The sequence below is a fragment of the Bison bison genome, unplaced genomic scaffold (assembly GCF_000754665.1).
Source record: "Bison bison bison isolate TAMUID 2011002044 unplaced genomic scaffold, Bison_UMD1.0 scf7180017864383, whole genome shotgun sequence".
In the NCBI taxonomy this organism is placed as follows: domain Eukaryota; kingdom Metazoa; phylum Chordata; class Mammalia; order Artiodactyla; family Bovidae; genus Bison; species Bison bison.
Window position 1 is genome coordinate 7,878,035 of NW_011494955.1, and position 18,161 is coordinate 7,896,195.

The 18,161-nt window shown below is 52.3% G+C and overlaps 2 protein-coding genes across 3 annotated transcripts in view; one reads left to right on the forward strand and one right to left on the reverse strand.

The window, feature by feature from the left end:
* The window catches only part of COPZ1 (coatomer protein complex, subunit zeta 1), a 19,429-nt gene extending 16,937 nt beyond the window's left edge, over window positions 1-2,492 (forward strand). The window contains exons 8-9 of one of the 2 annotated variants that reach the window (XM_010857981.1): window positions 236-274; window positions 1,094-2,492. In XM_010857981.1, the coding sequence (XP_010856283.1) occupies window positions 236-274; window positions 1,094-1,141 (87 nt within the window). In that variant the 3' untranslated portion in view covers window positions 1,142-2,492. Of the gene's footprint in view, window positions 1-235; window positions 275-863; window positions 1,033-1,093 lie in introns of those variants that run through there. The other variant, XM_010857980.1, reaches the window with a different exon arrangement.
* A 10,897-nt stretch (window positions 2,493-13,389) lies between these two features.
* GPR84 (G protein-coupled receptor 84) lies at window positions 13,390-15,333 on the reverse strand. Its single transcript, XM_010857982.1, has 2 exons — window positions 15,248-15,333; window positions 13,390-14,807 (listed from the first exon to the last, which is right to left on the reverse strand). Exon 2 carries the CDS (start codon window positions 14,797-14,799, stop codon window positions 13,609-13,611), a length of 1,191 nt encoding a protein of 396 aa, XP_010856284.1. The 5' UTR covers window positions 14,800-14,807; window positions 15,248-15,333; the 3' UTR covers window positions 13,390-13,608.
* Between the last annotated feature and the right edge of the window lie 2,828 nt (window positions 15,334-18,161).

Genomic DNA, 18,161 nt, shown 5'->3' on the forward strand with positions numbered 1-18,161 from the left:
TCCCTTTTTTTTTTTTTTTTTTTTTTGCTCACAGTCCCTCTGGCCAAGTAAAATTGTGGCTAGCCAAGTAAAATTGTAGCTGCACTAACTAGTCCCTAGGAGGGACTGAGAAGGTTAGGGCATGTGCCCGTCACTTCAGTTTAAAGGACTACCTCTTCCTTCCTCACTGCCCAACCTCAGTCAGGTCTCACTCCAGCTTTTTTCCACGCTGAACGCTTGTCTCTCTGTGCTGTAGGGAGAAGATGTACCCCTTACGGAGCAGACCGTGTCTCAGGTATGACTTTCTTCTTTCCTCCTCTCCAGAGGGACCGGGTCACTAAAGAGGCCAGCGTAGCATTCCACCCCAGCCCACCAGGCCTGAACTCAGCAGACTAGAGACTGAAGACACATCTTCTTTGGCTCCCACTTAATCCCGAGAACTGGGGCTCATGGCTCATACAGCCCAGTGCTTCCTACCCATCCCAACTCCCATCCCACTTTTCCTATGAGCAGTGGCTGTCAGCCTTGCTCTGCACCCTTCAAACCCTCCCTGCCTGATGCCTCATTCAGTGATTTATTCCCCAGCAGAGGCTTGCCTTAAGCAGATGGTCTGTGTGCATGCACACACACACTCTTTCTTTCTCTTATTATTCAAATGAGGGCTAAGCTGGCAATGCATACTCTAGAATATGCATGCAGGTTTTGCAGATCCATCTTGCTACTTTGCAGATAGATTGTCTACCTGATGGGGGCGAGGGGGAGGGGCAGGGAGGGATTCTGTTTTCTACCCACTTGGAATTCTCACCAAGAAGTCCATCTGGATGTGGCAACCCCCCTCCTTTTAACATGTATCCAGTAACCCCCAGTTTTTTCTTTCCTCCCAGGTATACCTCTTCTCTCTTCATCCCCCCAGTGGACTTGAATTTTTTTGGAATTTCCCAAACTGACAGTCCTCTAGGGCCTTAGAGAGCTTCTTCCCATCCCTCTACCCTTGGGGATTTTCTATTTGCCAATCTTCTAAGGACAGGGAAGGCAAGTGAGGGGAAGGAGAGCCCCATCCCCACCCCCACCCTGCCCCTCAGCAAGCCCCTCAATGCCGCCCTTGTCCCTGCAGGTGCTACAGTCAGCCAAAGAACAGATCAAGTGGTCCCTCCTTCGGTGAAGACCCCACTGTTCCTGGCTCCTCACCCCCTCAAAAAATCCACGTCGGCTGTGACTTGTCATGCAGTCCCCCAAATGATGCTCTCAGGGTCATCTCGGGGATCACAGGGATCCTTAAATCTCCATCCCGTCTGTTGTTGCCTCCTCATTCCCACCCCAAACCCATATGCACTTCCCGTTCCTTCTCCCTGCTTTTGGCAGTTCTGGGAGTCCATCAGGCTCTCAGTGGATTTGGGCATGGGCAGGGGCAGCACCCTCTTCCTTTCTCCCCTGGATTAGGCTCCCCTGTATTTTCTCCTCCATTTCTGTGCCCTTTGCTGCAGCTACGCTTCAAAGCAGGAGAAAGAATGTGCTGAGTGTTTTCCTCCCTTTGCCTCTATCCGAACACATATGTCCAGCAAGGGGAGGGAAAGGGAATTCTTTTCTATAGAATGAGTGAGGGTGGGGAGAGGCATATCAGGTCTCTGCCGCAGCCCGGCTGGGCTTGGTATTTTCTCCCATTTCTTCTTACTGCCCAGGTCTCCAGCCTTGGGAAAAAAGACTGGGAACAACTCATAGGCAGGGGACAGCGTGGAAGAAGCAGTGATTTAAATTTTATTGGAGAGGGCCTATAAAATTCTTTATTTCAAACACAGCTGAGTTTTTTTTTACCCCGATCCTGGCTTGTAACTTCAAGACTGCTGTGGTCTGTGAGTGTCCGTTGTGGGAGGGTCTGTCTTTTGGGCCAGTACCTTAACTCTCCACCTTCACTACCCGTGGGATCTCCGCCTGGCTTGTTCTCTCTGTGCCCTGGAGCAAAGCCAGTCCCTGAACTAAAACTCCATTCTAGTCTTGGGAAGGAGAGTTTCTGCTCAGAACAGGGACAGGGTGGAATTTATGACTTGGGCCTCTGGGCTCTCTCAGCCCCTTCTCTCCCCCACATGCATTTCACTCCTCTGCCTTGGGTCTGCAGTCTCTGTCTTCTGCTTAACCCTGTCCTCTCTCTGCCTCAGCCTTACATCCAGGCAGTAGGCCTGGGCGCCTCCCCTCCCTCGGTCACTGAGAGAGGTGCCTTTTTTCAGAAAACCCTGGGGATTTGGATTCCCCCAGGAAGACAGAGGAAGGAACAGCCACTGTTTCGTCTCATCTCTCCCCCGACCCAGAACTTTCCACAAAAAACGTCTCAAGAAATCTTCCTGAGACTTTGAGTTCTGCCCCACCGACTAACTGCCAATTCTCCAAGAGTGTGGGCGGATAACTGGGCATCCATCCGTGAGGGGGCATTTCTGTGTAAGAGATACGTGGAGTCAGGATGGTAGCCACCTTCATATACTGCTCTGTGCAAAGAGGAATAAAACATTTCTTTTTCCAAACTGCCTTTGTGTGATGTTTGTGTTCCCCTTCCTCTCTTTTTGGCAGCTGCTCCTGTTCCTCTAAACGCCACCCCCCCTTGCTCCCCATCTTATAATATTTCTTCCTTCCTACCTCAGAGACTCCCCAGCATTCTGCGCCCCCATCCCTAATTTACGGGGCTGTTTGCCTCCTTGGCATCTCTCGGTCCACTCTCCTGGAAATTGGCGCCAGGGGTGGGGTGGGGATGGTATTTTCTCAGTGGGAGTCCCAGGGAATGGAGTGCTCCCCCCGCCACCCCCAAAGCCAGCTGCCTGCTCCCGCCTCAGCCATTAGTAACCCGGAGACGCGCACCTGCGTGGGGGCTCGCCTGCAGCCCCGGCTCCCTTCCTGCACCTCCCTCTCCCGCTCCGAAATGGCGCTGAGCGGGTTATTTATCGGAGCCAGCACTGCTCCAGAAGGTCAGGACGGTGGTGTAAATAACCTCTCCTCGCCATTTCCCCATCCCTCCAGAGCCTGCTCCCCACCCCCTCCTCCACCTTTATTCGCACAAATGAATGTGGCTGGGCTGGCGCAGAGCCTGGCCCTGCATCTTAATGGGGCGGTGAGCTCACAAGATGGATTTAGCTGGGGGTTTTATGGTTGCCTCGGCGACAGGAGAATGCTTTGGTTTTCTTTCCCCCTTCCTCTGCAGGATTTGAAGGGGGGGTGGAGTGTGGGGAGCCCTTCTCTGCACTGCAATTTTAAGGGTCTCTGCAGTCACCTCTACTGCTCATGAGATGGGCCTGTAACTTCAGGATTAGGCAACAGAGACAGGAAAGGTTGAGGGAAGGAAGGTAACCAGAGGGAGAAGCCTCTCCAGCATCAATGATGCCTGAAACATAGAGGTGTCGTCTTGCCTGCTCTTCGAGAATCTAGCAATTCAGCTCAGCCACTGTGGGACCCCAGGGCCCGGGGTCCCCCTCAGCAAAGAGGGAAGAAAAAAATGCTTGGGTATAGCACTCTGCAATCCTGCACTGAGAGTTGGGGTACAGGGGGCTGGATTAAGGCTAGGGATTTTTGTCTTGCCCATCTAAGCTGGGGGGAAAGCAGTGTTCAGGCATTAAAGTTACCACCCTAATCCTCCGGGCTTCCCTTGTGGCTCAGCTGGTAAAGAGCCCACCTGCAATGTGGGAGACCTGGGTTTGATCCCTGGGTTGGTAAGGTCCCCTGGAGAAGGGAAGGGCTATCCACTCTAGTATTCTGGCCTGGAGAATTGTCTCTGGGGTTGCAAAGAGCCTGGAGAATTGTCCGTGGGGTCCCAAAGAGTTGGACACAACTGAGCGACTTTCACCCTAAACCTCCTACTCATCACCCAACATGGACCCTGCTGGAGTTGGGGGCTGCCAGACACGACTGAATATGCATGAGATCAGCAATGGTGTGGAGAGTACTGTTCTATCCAGTTCTCAAACTTGGAATTCTCTGAGCTTGTTTTCCCAGCCTGGCCTGCTGTGAACTTTTCCTGCCTTCTGTTTTGCACTAGGAATGGAACTCTGGTGCCCTGGCCTACACAGTCCTCTGGCCAACAATGCTTTTTCAGGACAATGAGCAAGCCCTCCCCCAACACTGACTGAAGCAGAGACTGAGGAGTAGGGTCTGATTCTCTCCTTCCCTTGGTCTTTCTCTGTCTGATTCTGGGCCTCTGTCTCTGTTTGTGAGCCTTTCCCTCTTCCCCAGGGGATCCTGGGAACCCCTCCTCCCTCCTGTCTCCCCCTCCTCCCCTTTGGCTGGGAAAGTGACTAGAGCCTGAATAGTGCCAGACACCTGCCTGCCAGATGTGGCGATTCCCTATTCTTCTCTCCCTCCTCCCCAAATGTCTATCCTTTCCCCACCCCACTGAGCTCAGGCAGAGGGAGCCCCCCTACAGGGTGATTTAGTGCTGCAGCCCCTCTTCCTCAGTGCCCCCTCCAGTTCCTAGCTCTCCCCCTGGTGCCCATGCTCCCACTTTTTTCCAACTGGTACAGCCTCCTCCTGCTCCCAACCCCGGGGTGCTGGCTTCAGCTTCAGCTGGTAAGCTTCAGCTCCTGGACTGGAGAATGAATGGGTGGGGCAGAGGTGACTGGCCTCTTTTTCACCCATGGGAGAGTACATCAGCTTGGCTGAGGACAGTGGCAGCCAGAGCTGATGTCATTCTCACTGGTGAGGTGGGGAGGGGAGGAGGGGGTGAGCGGGGAGAGAACTAGCACTCCAAGACTTACTGCAGAGGTCTGTGAGACCTCCCCAGGTAGGCAGGAGAGCTCAGAATTGTGGCTGCCTGGTAGATATCACATCACGTCTCCGGCTGGGTCTCCAGATCTTGTCTGGATCTGTGTCTCAATATGACTCAGTAAATGCCCTTCAGCTCCTCCCCTTCAGACTTATCCAAAACACACTTAAAGGGAACCCTTAGTCCTTACCCTTCTCTCTTCAGTGTTTGCCCTTCAGTATCTTTTTTCTATTAATCTCTCTTCCCTCCCATTTCACCCTCTTCAATTTGTTGAATTTCCCTCCCAGTCACCTGGCCTCTCCCAACTCCATCCATCCCATATCACAACACAATATGATCCCAGACCTCCTACCAAAGCAGAGACTCATACAAAGTCACTCATTTCTCCTTTCCATCCCTCTTTGCAATCTGACAGTCCCCCTGGGCCAGACAGAGAGCTCTGAGGTGGGGGTTGGGTAAAGGATGGCTGAGTTGAAGAACAGCAGAGGCAGGACAGGCAGATGAAGGGTCCAAGGAAGTAGGAGAGGTGGAAGGAATGGGACAGAAAGATGGAAAGAGAAAAAGACTGCGACACAAAGAGAGTTGAGGGTTAGCAGCAAGCCAGCATAGCAAAGTGCATAAGAGAAACCCACACAAAGAGAGCAAAGCTGGGAGCAGGGGGAATGGAAAGATGGAGACAGGAAAGTCATAGCAAGAGAAGGCAGCTAGGGAGGGGCCAGGCAAGGAGCAGCCTGGCCCTCCTGGGCCCCCTCACACTGCTGGGCCATAAATCTTGTGTATGCGTGCATGTGTGTCTGTCTGTCCGTCTGTGTGCCTGAGTGCAGGGCACAGGCGTAGAGGGGTGTCTGGTGAGGGTAGAGATGATCCCCACAATATTATTCTCCTATTTCTTTCAGCTGCCTCCTTCCTTGAGGCACCCCATACCTATACACCCCTCAACCAGTATTCCTGATGCTCCAGGAGCCATCCCCAAGGTATTTCCAGGATTCCAAGGAATCCAGGCTTTTTCACTTGGAATGCAGGCCTGCTGGAATGTGCAGTTAGGATCTGTAGCATCAAGAGGCCCCATCACCTCACTGCCCACCCCCATGCCTGCTCACCAGCTGCTCCTGTCCATCTTCTCCTCCCACTCTCCTTGTATCTCTCCCTCCTCCACACTGACCCCTCCCCCAGCCCCTGACCCCCAGCCGCCTGGGGCCTGGGTTGGAGGGGAGACAAAGACAGGATTTATTACCGGGATAGAGAAGCAGCCAGAGACCAGGGCTGAGGGCAATGGCTGACCTCCCTGGATGGGAGGGAGTGCTTGGCCAGATGCTGGAAGGTGGAAAGCCTGGGTTCTAGTGGCTCCTGCTCACAACTCTCGCCCCCTCACCCTTTCCCCTACTCAAACCTTGCTTTCTCCTTTGTTCTTGAAGATTGAGGAAAGAGAGGATGGCCTCAGGTGATTTTAGGACCTTGAAGAACAACCTGGGAGAAGAGAAGACGGGAGATGGATGTCTTATGGATACTGGGGAGGATCTGGAAACCAGGCAGCAATCAGGTTCCTATTATTTCCTGGACTAGAAAGGAGTTCAGGTTTAGTAATGCAACAGATGAAATGAGATGGAGACGTATCCCCCAATCTAGAGGGACTTCTCCAGAACAGGCCCTGATTGCCAGCAAAGAGGGAATAAAGGTGACTGTAGATCTTGAAAGATGGAAGATACCATCTCACCTGAAATCAAAGGAAGAAATAATATTCCCCAAGAGTAACTAGCTCCTGATGGCTCAGATAGTAAAGAATCTGCCTGCAAAGCAGGAGACCTGGGTTCAGTCTCTGGGTCTGGAAGATCCCCTGGAGAAGGGAATGGCAACCCACTCCAGTATTCTTGCCAGGAGAATTCTATGGACGAGCCTGGTGGGCTATAGTCTAAAGAGTCAGAGTCGGACACGACTGAGCAATTAACACTTGCTAGCTCCAGTCCCTTTGAGAAGACCTGCCTCCCTGAGATCCCCCACTGCCTACTGAGAGGATGGGGAGCAGCTGGACCCTGCCTTTACAGTAAATAGACTATTGGCCCGAAATTGTCTCTACTCAGCAGGCAGGGTGTGTGCTCAAGGAGAGGGAATGGTGTGATCCAGGAGTTTCCGAGAAACTAGACCATATATCTTTCAGTGGACAGCTCCTGCAGCTTCCCTAGCCGCCCTTGGAGCCCCACTAGCCCTCCAGAATCTCAGCATGTCAGAGGCCTCCAAAAACCCAACTCTGAAGCTGCACCACTTCCAACTCCTGGTTCCCCCTCCCTGACATCCTGCTTTCTGCCTTCACCCCACTGTTTCAGGAGAAGGATGCTCGGATGAATTACCTCCAAGTGAAAAAGGGATGGAGGGAAGAGAAACCAAAGCAACTGGGAGCTTCTTGTCTGTCTACCAGTCTCTCAACACAGCCCCACCAAACCATTCCTACCCAGGGGCTGATGAAGGAGACCATCTCGTGGTTTCTTTTTAAATTCTGCAAGCTGAAACCATCCTCTTAATTCTCAATGGAAAGCCCAAATTTGGAAATTTCAGTGGGAAAGGCTCATGGGTTGGGAGCAGAGACTGGGAAAGGCCTCAAGAATGGCGGGGCAGGGGTGGGTGGGTGGGAGGATTTGCACAGGGTAAGGAAAAAAATAGGAAAAGGGAGAAGTGAGCATCTCCAGCATCTCGTTTCTCCTGGCTCCCCCTTCCCCCAATTGAGAAGGCAGATTTACAGCCCTGGTTTGGGGAAGGGGGGTAAGCATAAGGAAGACAGATCTGCAGTTCTGCCCTCTGAGTGTCTGGGTACTTAGCTTTAACTCCCCCATTAGCATCAATCCCCATCTTGCTGCCCATCCGTCTTCTGACATCAGCTCCTTCCCCTCTCTGTAGCCCAGGCTTTCTGACCCTAAGTGGCTCTTAAAGGGCCAGTCTAGACCTTTCTCTCCCTCCCTTCTCCCACTCCAGGCAGCACAGTCTGGGGGGGCGTGTGTGTGTTTATGTGCAGCCATCCTTGCTGAGGCCAGAGTGGATGGGAGGCCCACTGTGCACATGTGGAGGGAGGGGGCAGCTCTTCCCTAGCTCCCTCTGCTCTCTTTAGGTTCCTCTATATCAGGGACCCCCATCTTTGTTCACTACCTCCCCAAGCCCAGAGAAAGCCCTCCAGTTGAGCTGAGAGTCACAGACATGGCTCCTAAAGCTGAGGGCTGGAGAAGTCATGTAGATCCACAGGGAAGATCCTCTCTCCCTCTCTCATTTCCTGGAGGCCCAGGGCAAGGGGTATCCTGAATTACTGGCTGTTTTTAATTCTCAGCCAGCAGCGGGGGTGGATAGGCTGAGACTCCTAGGAGATGCCCTGAGCCCCACATTCCTGGCCTCCTTTCCCAGGGACCCAGGCTGTGGTGGTGGTGGTGGGGTGGCATTTCAAATCTTCCTCTCTCTGTGAGGGAAATGACAAGCCAGAGAAATCTGCCTCCACATTTACTGGCTCCTCTTTTTTATTCCTCAGCAACTGAGTTTAGGGGGTAACAGGGGAAACTGGCTTCTCCCCATTTCTCTCCATCTTCTACAGAAAATGCTGTAACTGCACTCCAGCGGCTATAAGAATGCCAGGATGATTGGAAAGTTCCTCCCCCATCAGCCTTCAATCCTTTCTGCTGCAAAGCTCTGCAGTCCTCTGAGGGGCTTTCCAGGATAGTCAAAGCCCCTTCCTGATATCTGAAACCCACTCCCCACCTCACTCAGTGTTCCCTTCTCTGGCTCAGGATGAGAGAGAACTGGTAGATGGGGGGGGGCTTGGGAAAGTGGCCACTCTAAAAATAGGAGCCCCCAGCTGCACCCCCCACCAACGGCCCCTTATTTATCACCTTCCAAACCTCACTCTCAAAGAAGCATAAATATTCCTAATTCCTGAAGGCCAGCCCTGAACTCATAAATTTAACTGGGGAGGTGGGCAAGGGGAGGAGTGAGGTGTGGGGAAGGGGAGCCTACTGCAGCCTTGAGGAAACCGAACATCTCCTGGGGGCGGTGTCTGACTTATCCCCAGGCTGACGCCTGTGGGTCTTCGTTGAGAGGAGGAGTTGCGGCTCTCAATATTTCCTCTAGGAATTAGCCTTTTCTCACTCCCCGCCCCGAAATAAAAACCAAACTTAGTTCTGTCTTCTCGATTAGTTCTCCATCCCTCTTTCCTTGCTATTACCTTCTAGTTCTTTCCTGCGCCCCTCTTGCCTCTCTGCTGCGCTTTTCTCTACGCCTTTGCTCCTCCAAGTCTCTCCCTTTTCAGAACCATTGTCTGAAGAGGAAATTTTCATCTCTTGTTCTGTCTGGATAGTGAGGTTTGAAGAGAAAATTTTCATCTCTTGTTCTGTCTGGATAGTGAGGTTTGAAGAGAAAAGTCCCCCTCTGTGCCCCCATCTCCCCGCTTCTGCCCATTAGCTCCCTCAAACGCGCCCTTTTCAGTCTTCTCACACCCTCCCTTTCTCTCCTTCGGCCTTCCTTTCTCCTCAGTCTTCCTTTTCCTCTGTCACTCACTTCGTCTCCTCAGTTTCCCCTTCAGCTCAGGATTCTCTCTCCCTCTCCAAACTCCTTTTCTCTCCCTACTGTACCCCATCCTACCCAGCGGATTCCTCAGGTCCTATTTACCCCTTCAGACCCCCTCATCTGCTTCAGTTACTACCACCACCACACCCCATTTTCCTCTCCCAATGGATGAAAGAGGAGGAGAAAGCTTGAGGAATAGGTATAGGGAATGCGGTTCCAGGAGGGGAGGGAGAGCAAGGAGAGAAAAAGCAGGGGAGAGGGAGACGGAAGCGGTACAGAGGGGAGGGGCGTCCTCACTCCCCAAGCAGCGCCCCCCTCTCCCCGCCGCCACTGAGCCATAAATCAGAGCTAAGGCGGTTTGGCCAATGGTAGAGTGACTCGTAAATCGGCCTGTCAAGATCAGCCAATGAGAGGCGGCGTTAAATCAAGTCCTGTCAGCGCTTGGCCAATGAAAGGCCCTGGGCTGACCATAAATCTGCCTGTAAGAGACAGAGAAAGAGAGAGAGTGTGCGTACGAGCGAGAGCTGCAGGGGCTGGGGATAGGGGAGGGGGCGGGGGAGAGCGGGCGGGGGAGAGCGGGCGGGGTGCAGGCGCGAGAGAAAGAGCTGCGGAGAAAAAAGGGCGATAACGGAGGTACAAGCGCTGAAGACAGCGTAGAGGAGAGACGGACAGATGGAGAGAGACAAAGAGAAGCCTTGAGAGATAGCGTCAGAAAGTCAGCGATAGAGCTGGGGCTCCGGCGGGAGACTGACAGAGATAAAGAAAAAAGAGAGACCGACACTGACACCCTCAGGAGGGCCCCCGTGAAACAGTTCCCCAAGACAAATGCATACACTTGCCCGAGATACGCGTGAGCTCCGCACCACGAGGGACCTCGTGCGTGGACACGCGCGCCGTGCACACACGCAAGAGAGAGAACGAGCCTGAGGCATAATCTTCCTTCTCTTTTCCGCTCACTCAGCGCCTATGGAGATTAGGGGTGGGGTATATGTGTGGGGCTGTTGAGGGTGAGAGAGGAGGGGGTTACTTTCTCGCTATGATGTGTCCCGTTTGGTCTCAGACTCTAGGGTTTCCCGTGTCCTCTTGAGTCATTTTTTCCAGTGACTGAGGATTGGGAAGTCCCTCATGAGGTCTAACTTCAATCCTTATTGCTGCTCATTTCTACTTGCCAAAGCTTTTGAATCGCCTTCAAAGAATGAAAAGTGGAGCCTTTTACAACCCCTGCAGAGAACTCTCAACTTTGAGAATCTTAGAAGGTCTGAGCAGGAAGGATTTTTAGGGGTCATCTGATCACTTGATTCTAGTTATAGAAAAGTTTCGGTCTTACTGTGGTTAGACATGTAGACTGGTACTAAAGTCAGACTTTCAGTTCTCAAATCATGATCATATCACTTACTAACCCTTAGACTTTAGACAAATGGCTTGCCCTATTTGTGCATTATTTATTTATTTTTTAAGCAAAAGATTATAATAGTTATGCTCAGATGCTCAGTCGTGTCCAACTCTTTGTGACTCCCGTGGACTGTAGCCCACCAGGCTCCTCTGTACATGGGGTTTTCCAGGAAGAATACTGAAGTGGGGTGCCATTTCCTCCTCCAGGGGATCTTCCTGACCCGGGGATCGAACTCGAGTCTCTTACATCTCCTGCATTGGCAGGTGGATTCTTTACCACTGGCACCACCTGGGAAGCTCATTATAATAGATACCTTATGGTAAATTTTGTGAAGATTACGCAAAATAATATATTTACAGGATTTAGGACAGTATAAGGTGCATGGTAAGAGTGCATCCCCACTTGCATCTTTGTACAGATGATAAAACCTGAGGTCCAAGATGACTCAGGTTCCTGCTCCAATTCACAGAACAAATTATCAGAGAGCCTTGACTTGAGCCCTGGTATCTATACTCCCAGACCAATGATCTTTATTGGTCTTGCTGTTCACCCCTACCTGTCTGGACCCCCAGCTCAGTCACCTGAACTTGATTCAGTACAGGCTGCTGTGATTTTTGTCGAAGGAGGACACTCAAAAATACATGTTGCTTATTAGGAAGCAGGACTCTTGGGCCCTGGAGGTGTGTTGAACGTGAGGGTATCAATTTGTCTACTCTGACTATGGTTCTTTCTGCTCTCATCTTCTCTCTGGACATTGTTCTCTCAAACCATGGACTTATGGGCAGGGAAGGGATACATGCAGCCAGAGCAGTGTCACCATCAACATGACTCACATTCTATCCACAGTGCCCACTCTTTTCCCCCCACCCCAGCTAGGTAGACAGTACATATCTCATGAATAATAAGTGTCTAATTATTCACTTTTCTTCCTAAACTTTGGGCAAAAAGGAGGGGTGGGGATTCCTGGATCTCTGCCCTTACTGGCCAGGAGGGTGGTAGTATCTCTGGACTCCCTGTCTTGCAATACCTTCTGTCCTCACAGGGAAGCCAGAAGGGAAACACAGAGAACCAGCGTCACCTGGTGGCCACAGGTGCTTTGAGTTCATGCATGTGCACACGGATGACAGGATATCCGTCACACTGGAGGAAGGGAGTGGTGTGACCTCCCCTTAGCCTGGCCCCTGGGCCTTCTTAACTAGAGTCTTTTTGTAACTTTTGTAACCCAGGATGAGAAGAGCAAGTCTGAGGGAAGAGGAGGGGCCAGGACCCAGGTGAATTAACTCCAAGCAGTGTGACCCTGCTAGGGCAGCTAGAATGCCTACCTGCCACTGCCTTGGTTAAGCTCAGTTCCATTTCCACAGAGAGAGGAGTTCTCCCCCATGTCCATTCTCTTTGGACTGAGCAAGGGTCAGGGGGCTGGACTCAACTGGAGTGGCTATCAAAGTTGGATTTCAAAACTTTTTTGTGTTGAAAAAAAAAAACTGTTGTGATGGGTCATCCTGGCAGCAGTAGCTAGAGTGGGGGCCGTTTCTGGGAAGTTAAACAAATCAGTTCAGTTGCTCAGTCATGTCCGACTCTTTGCGCCTCCATGAACGGCAGCACACCAGGCCTCCCTGTCCATTACCAACTCCCGGAGTCTACCCAAACCCATGTCCATTGAGTCGGTGATGCCATCCAACCATCTCATTTTCTGTTGTCCCCTTCTCCTCCTGCCTTCAATCTTTCCCAACATCAGGGTCTTTTCAAATTTGAGTCAGCTCTTCGCATCAGGTGGCCAAAATATTGGAGTTTCAGTTAAACAAAAAGGCAGGCTAATAGGGACTTTACTGGTGGTCCAGTGGTTAAGAATTCACCTTGTAATAATTCAGGGGACACAAGGTCGATCCTTGTTCAGGGAGCTAAGATCCTACATGCTGCAGAGCTTACCACAGCTAGAGAGTCCGAGCACCGCAAGGAGAGATCCTTTATGCTGCAACTAAGATCCGTGGCAACCAAATAAAAAAATATTAAAAAAAAAAAAAAAGAAGAATTGGTTGTCTGGCATCTGCTAAGGGTGTGCATGCATGCTCAGTCTCTTCAGTCGTGTCCGACTCTTTGCAATCCTATGGACTGTAGCCTGCCAGGCTCCTCTGTCCATGGGATTCTCCAGGCAAGAATACTGGAGTGGGTTGCCATGCCCTCCTCCAGGGGATCTTCCTGACCCAGGGATTGAACCGGTGTCTCTTATGTCTCCTGCATTTGCAAGTGGGTTCTTTACTGCTAGCGCCACCTGGGAAGCTAATGGTAATTGATTTTTTTTTTTTTTAAAAAGAGGCAGGCTAATCCTCTTAAACCAACTCACATGATTTATACCTGGAAACCCCTCAGCTGAAGGCTGTCCCAAGTTTCTGCTTCCTGCCCCTGCTCTGACTTATGTCCCGCCAAAGCCTAGAAAATCCCATGGACGGAGGAGGCTGGTAGGCTGCAGTCCATGGGGTTGCGAAGAGTCGGACACGACTGAGCAACTTCACTTTCACTTTTCACTTTCATGCATTGGAGAAGGAAATGGCAACCCACTCCAGTGTTCTTGCCTGGAGAATCCCAGGGACGGGGAAGCCTGGTGGGCTGCCGTCTATGGGGTCGCACAGAGTCGGACACGACTGAGGCGACTTAGCAGCAGCAGCAGCAAACCCTCAACTATTAGGTTCCAGCTGCAAACCAACCCTGGCCTATTTTCTTCTTCCCCACAGATCACACCTGAACATGAAGAGGATAGAATTCATTTATTAATAATTAATAATGCATCTTGAGCAGCCTAGGGCTGAAATGTTGAGTGAAGCGTGGAGAGGCCGGGTTTGGGAAGTTTGAGGGGTGGTTGTCCATGAAAATTCCCACAGATCTCACTTTCACCTATTCCTATAACAGCTGGCCACCTTAGTTCTGGACGAGACAATCCCAGATTCTGGTGACTGGGGACACAGTTTTAATGGAACCTATGGAAACTCTGGGGCCCTCGTCTCAGGAGGGAGCCGTAGGCTTGGCGGAACTGGCGGTTCATGGCTGCGTACAGCACAGGGTTGATGCAGCCATTAAGCCAGGTGAGGTTGGCAGCGAGCATGTGGACAACTCGGGGAGCCTGGACCTTGGCATCCAGGATGTTGAGTAGCAAGAAAGGGATGTAGCTCAGGGTGAAGCAGAGAAACACAGCAAAACACATCCGGGTTACCTTCCCAAACTCTGATGGAGAGTCCTGAGCTCTCTGGGCTCCTTTAGTTGTCCTGGCCTTGGCAGCCACTCCTGGAGGGTTTTTCTCTGCCATCTGCTTAGCTGCCTTACTGTTGCTCTGGTCCCTGACTTCTGATGAGTCTCCTTCCAGGGTCTGGGTGGTGGCAGCACTGACTGGCTCAGATGAAATCCCCTCTCTGGGTCCTCCTGATGCCAGCCCACTGTCTAGCTCCTGGAAACGACCAGGCACGGCCTCGTGTGCCCCAGCCACATGGTTGGAACGGATGCTTGCCTGGCGCAGCTTGTACTGATTCAGTGCCTGTGCTGCTCGCTTCACCTGCTGGTGGATGAGGCAATAGAAGACACCGACACTGCTGAGCCCAACCACAAAATAGATGCCCATGAGGATGGTGGTGTAGGGCTGGCCTCGGATGCGATCAAAGCTGCAAGTGCAGACTACGGGCACCAAGATATAGATTGGCCAGAGGGGAGCGAAGCTGGCCACAGCCACCACCCAGGTGCTCACCAGTGCCAGCACTATGCCCTTGGCACTGAAAACTTGGGGAAAGAGCTTAGGGTGGGCAATGAGGAGATAGCGCCCCAGGGCGATGAGGCAGAGGGTGAGGATGGAGACAGAGTTGGATACAAAAAGGAGGAACCCAAAGATCTGGCAGAAGGTGGCACCGGTGCGCCAGTGCAGGTGGAGGTAGGTGTCCACCGAGAAGGGCTGGAGAAGGGTGCAATAGAGCAGATCAGCCACTGTGAGGTTGGCGATGAGCAGGTTGAAGCGGGTTCGGAGCTTGGGCTGGATGGCCAAGGCCAGCAGGGTGAGCACGTTGCCCACCGTGCCCGTCACGGCCACCACAATTCCCCAGCTAACTGCCACGTAACGATAGCCCAGCACAGACTCATGGTAGCAGGAGAAGTTGACGTCAGAAGCGTTCCACATGATGGAAGCTGAGAGGGGTGGGGAGAAGAGGCAGTCACAACGTGACCTTGAACTCAGATCTCTCGAATAACTCTGGGCTTCCAGGCACCTGAACTGTTTGTGCCAGGAGCTCCAGAGCCATTCCCAAGCCTTTTCATCCCAAGATCCCCAACCTCCTCTTTCCCATTCTCAAAGATTTTCCCAAATGTTTATCTATTTTATCTATGAAGTTTCTGTCTACTCCCATCTCCAAGCCTTTTCAATATCCATCCAGATACTCTCCCCTGTCCTTTAAGACCACCCAGGAGTCCCCTCTCCTCTGTATTCTTAACAGTCCTATCTGTCTATAGTCCCTTCTGCCACACACACATAACAGGCCTCAGTTTTTTTTATTGTTTGTTTGTTTGTTTTTACCACCTGGGAGATGAGACAGAGAATATAAAAGTATATCCACCGCAAAAGTACTCACCTGAGTCTCCTAGCCTTCAAATCTCTCTTCAGCGGAAAACGTTCAACTCACTCAAAGCACAGTCCTTTCTGGTGGGCAGTCAGGCTTCAAACAGGAGGTGCTCTGCTCCTATTATACTGGCCTGAAAGAACAAGAAACTCCCCAGTTACCCAACCTCAGCCACTTCCTCCCTTGCCTCCGGTCCTACTCATTTGGCTTTAACTAGTGAAATATGGGCTTCTTTGCTGAAATTTCCTTACTACTTACCACACTGGACACCACAAATGATGTAGCCAGTCCTGGTTAGGACAGTGGTTGTGGGAATTGAGAACAATGATCAGGATCCATAGGTTATTGAGAGGCAGATAGGATTTATTTAATGACTCATAGGAAAAAGGGTTAGAAGGAGGGAAGACTAGGAGGATGCCCACTTTTCCAGGTGGAAGTGGTTCTCTTAATCAATGAGATAGGGAATGTGGGAAGCATAGCAGGCTTAGGAAGGGGGTAAATAATGAATTCAGTTTTATACCAGATTTGAGGTACCTGTGGGATATGCTAATATCCTAGCTCCTCTAACCCAGATTTCTTCCAGCCCCCACCCCCCTCTCTCCACATGTGATCCAGCCCTACTTTTCTCCACCCACTTTCCTGTCTGGCCACTTCTGCCCCTCAGATTTCTAGATCTCTAGGCTCCATGGGGTCGCTAAGAGTCGGATGCGACTGAGCGACTTCCCTTTCACTTTTCACTTTGATGCATTGGAGAAGGAAATGGCAACCCACTTCAGTGTTCTTGCCTGGAGAATCCCAGGGATGGGGGAGCCTGGTGGGCTGCCGTCTATGGGGTCGCACAGAGTCGGACACGACTGAAGCGACTTAGCAGCAGCAGCAGGCTCTTTTTTGAGCTAGATCAACCTGAAAACAAAACAAATACACACGCACACACACACACAAAACCCCTCAAACTCCTTGTTGGATTCTATTTCTGAACCTATAGCAAACTCCCACCCCGCACTTGGTAACTAACTCAGGAGGCCCGCTTTCCCTCATCTTCCCCTTTAACAGTCCTCATCCCACTTTCCCTCCCCCTTTCTTCCGCAAGACTGGGAAGTGGGTAGAGAGGTGGAAGTGAGCAAAGAAGATGCAACTCAGGATGAGCCCACGTAGAGGCTGGATTCCGGTCTGGCCTTTTTTGTTGACCTTCTTGCTGCCCTGCAGGGCTAGAGGGAGATGGGTCACAGAAGCACTGGCTGCTCTTGGGAGTGTGTGGTTGAGCCGAATTCTGAAGATGGAGAGACCCCTCCCCCCAGCATCATGTGAGAGGCAGTTAGTGAAGTGCGCCTTCCTGTCCTACAGACCGCTTAGGGAACCAGATGAGAAGGCATTCTAGTATCATTGTAAACAGCATGGTCCCAGCTCTTTAGTCGTTGATCCATGAAATCAAACGAACTTTTAAGAGACCCAAACTTGCTCATTTTGCAGATGGGGAAGTTGAGAACTAACCGCAAGGTCACTATTTTATGGAGCCGAGTAGAGCCTAGAGCTCAGATTCCCAGGTCCCTCCTCCCATCTCCCCGTGCTTTGAGTGTCCCTGGCGTGGGTTTCCCACTAGAGACACAAAAGTCTGGATCCTTTCTTTGTCTGAGACCAGGTCTGACACCTGTCTCCCTAGGACCTCGAGACGCTGACACTGCACTGGAGCGTCTTAGCCCCGCGGTTTTCTTTTCCATGTCGTTGTCGCCGCCTGGTGGAGTTGCGACGAATTCTCAACAGCCGTGGCTGCAATCTGAGACCTGGACTCGAAATGATTCCCCAGGGCCAAGTTGACACTTGAGCTGGGCCGGAATGGGGCTGAGCGGGATGGGTATTGCTCGCTTTGCGCAAGCCTCGAATCTTGCCTCCTCCCAGCTCGGTTTTCCCGTCCCCCTCCTCCTCCTGGCTCTCTTTCCTGTGTGCCGTTCCCCGCCCCCCACCCCCCATCTTACACACACACACCCCTTCTGATGGAATTGCTCCCCAAAACAGCGGGCAAAGATTGAGAGTCTGAGTCTGGGGGACGGAGGGCAACGAATCCAGATTTTATTGTCAGGGACTGGGAAAAGGGGAAGACGTGGGTGGGGGGCCGGGGTTGCTACATCGTCAAGCAGAAAGAGTTGATGTGGAGGGAAAGGCCAGTGGGGCCCGTCCCTCTCCTGGGTCGGTGCTGGGAGGGCTGACGATACGGAAAGCACAGGGGGTGGAGGGAGGGAAGGTCACGACCCCGCCCGAATTGTGCAGTGGAGGTGTCTGGGGGGAGGGGACAGCCGTGAGGTCTAGGAGCTGGGATGGAGGAGGCTACAGACTGCAAATCCTGCGGAAAGGGGCGGGGCGGGGACGAGGCTTCTATTGCTTTTTGCTCACAGTTTTGCGGAAGGCGAGGCGGGGGTGGGCTTGGACTGGACACCCCTTGCCCCCCTTGGTACCCCTTGGGCGATGGGTGCTGGTGAAAAGAATGGAATCCGGACTGGGAAGGAAGAAGGTGAAGGAATGGGTCTATAGGGGCATCTACTTGGTCCCACCCAAATGCCAGAGATGCCCCTAAGTGCTGCCCGTGGGCCCGGCTAGACCTGGGCTGGGGCATGATGCGGGGCGGGCACAGTGAGGTTGCAGGCGGTAAAACCAAAGTGCTTATGAGGGACCCAGGATCCCGCCTGCTCCCCTCCCCCTGCGGAGGACAGGGGTGTTCACGGAAGCGCTTCAGTTTGGGGTAGGGGGCGCCGGAGTCCCAGAGTCCGCTTATTGCCAAGAAAATCCATTTCTGCCCCCTGGACCCCGACCATGGCTTGTGAACCCCGTTTTGTGCTAGGTTGGGGGGGAAGGGCTGGATGGACATGGCTTTTGGGAGGGGGGGTGTCTCCAAGGGGGCTCGGGGGTGAGACGGCCCCCCCTTTTCTAGGGG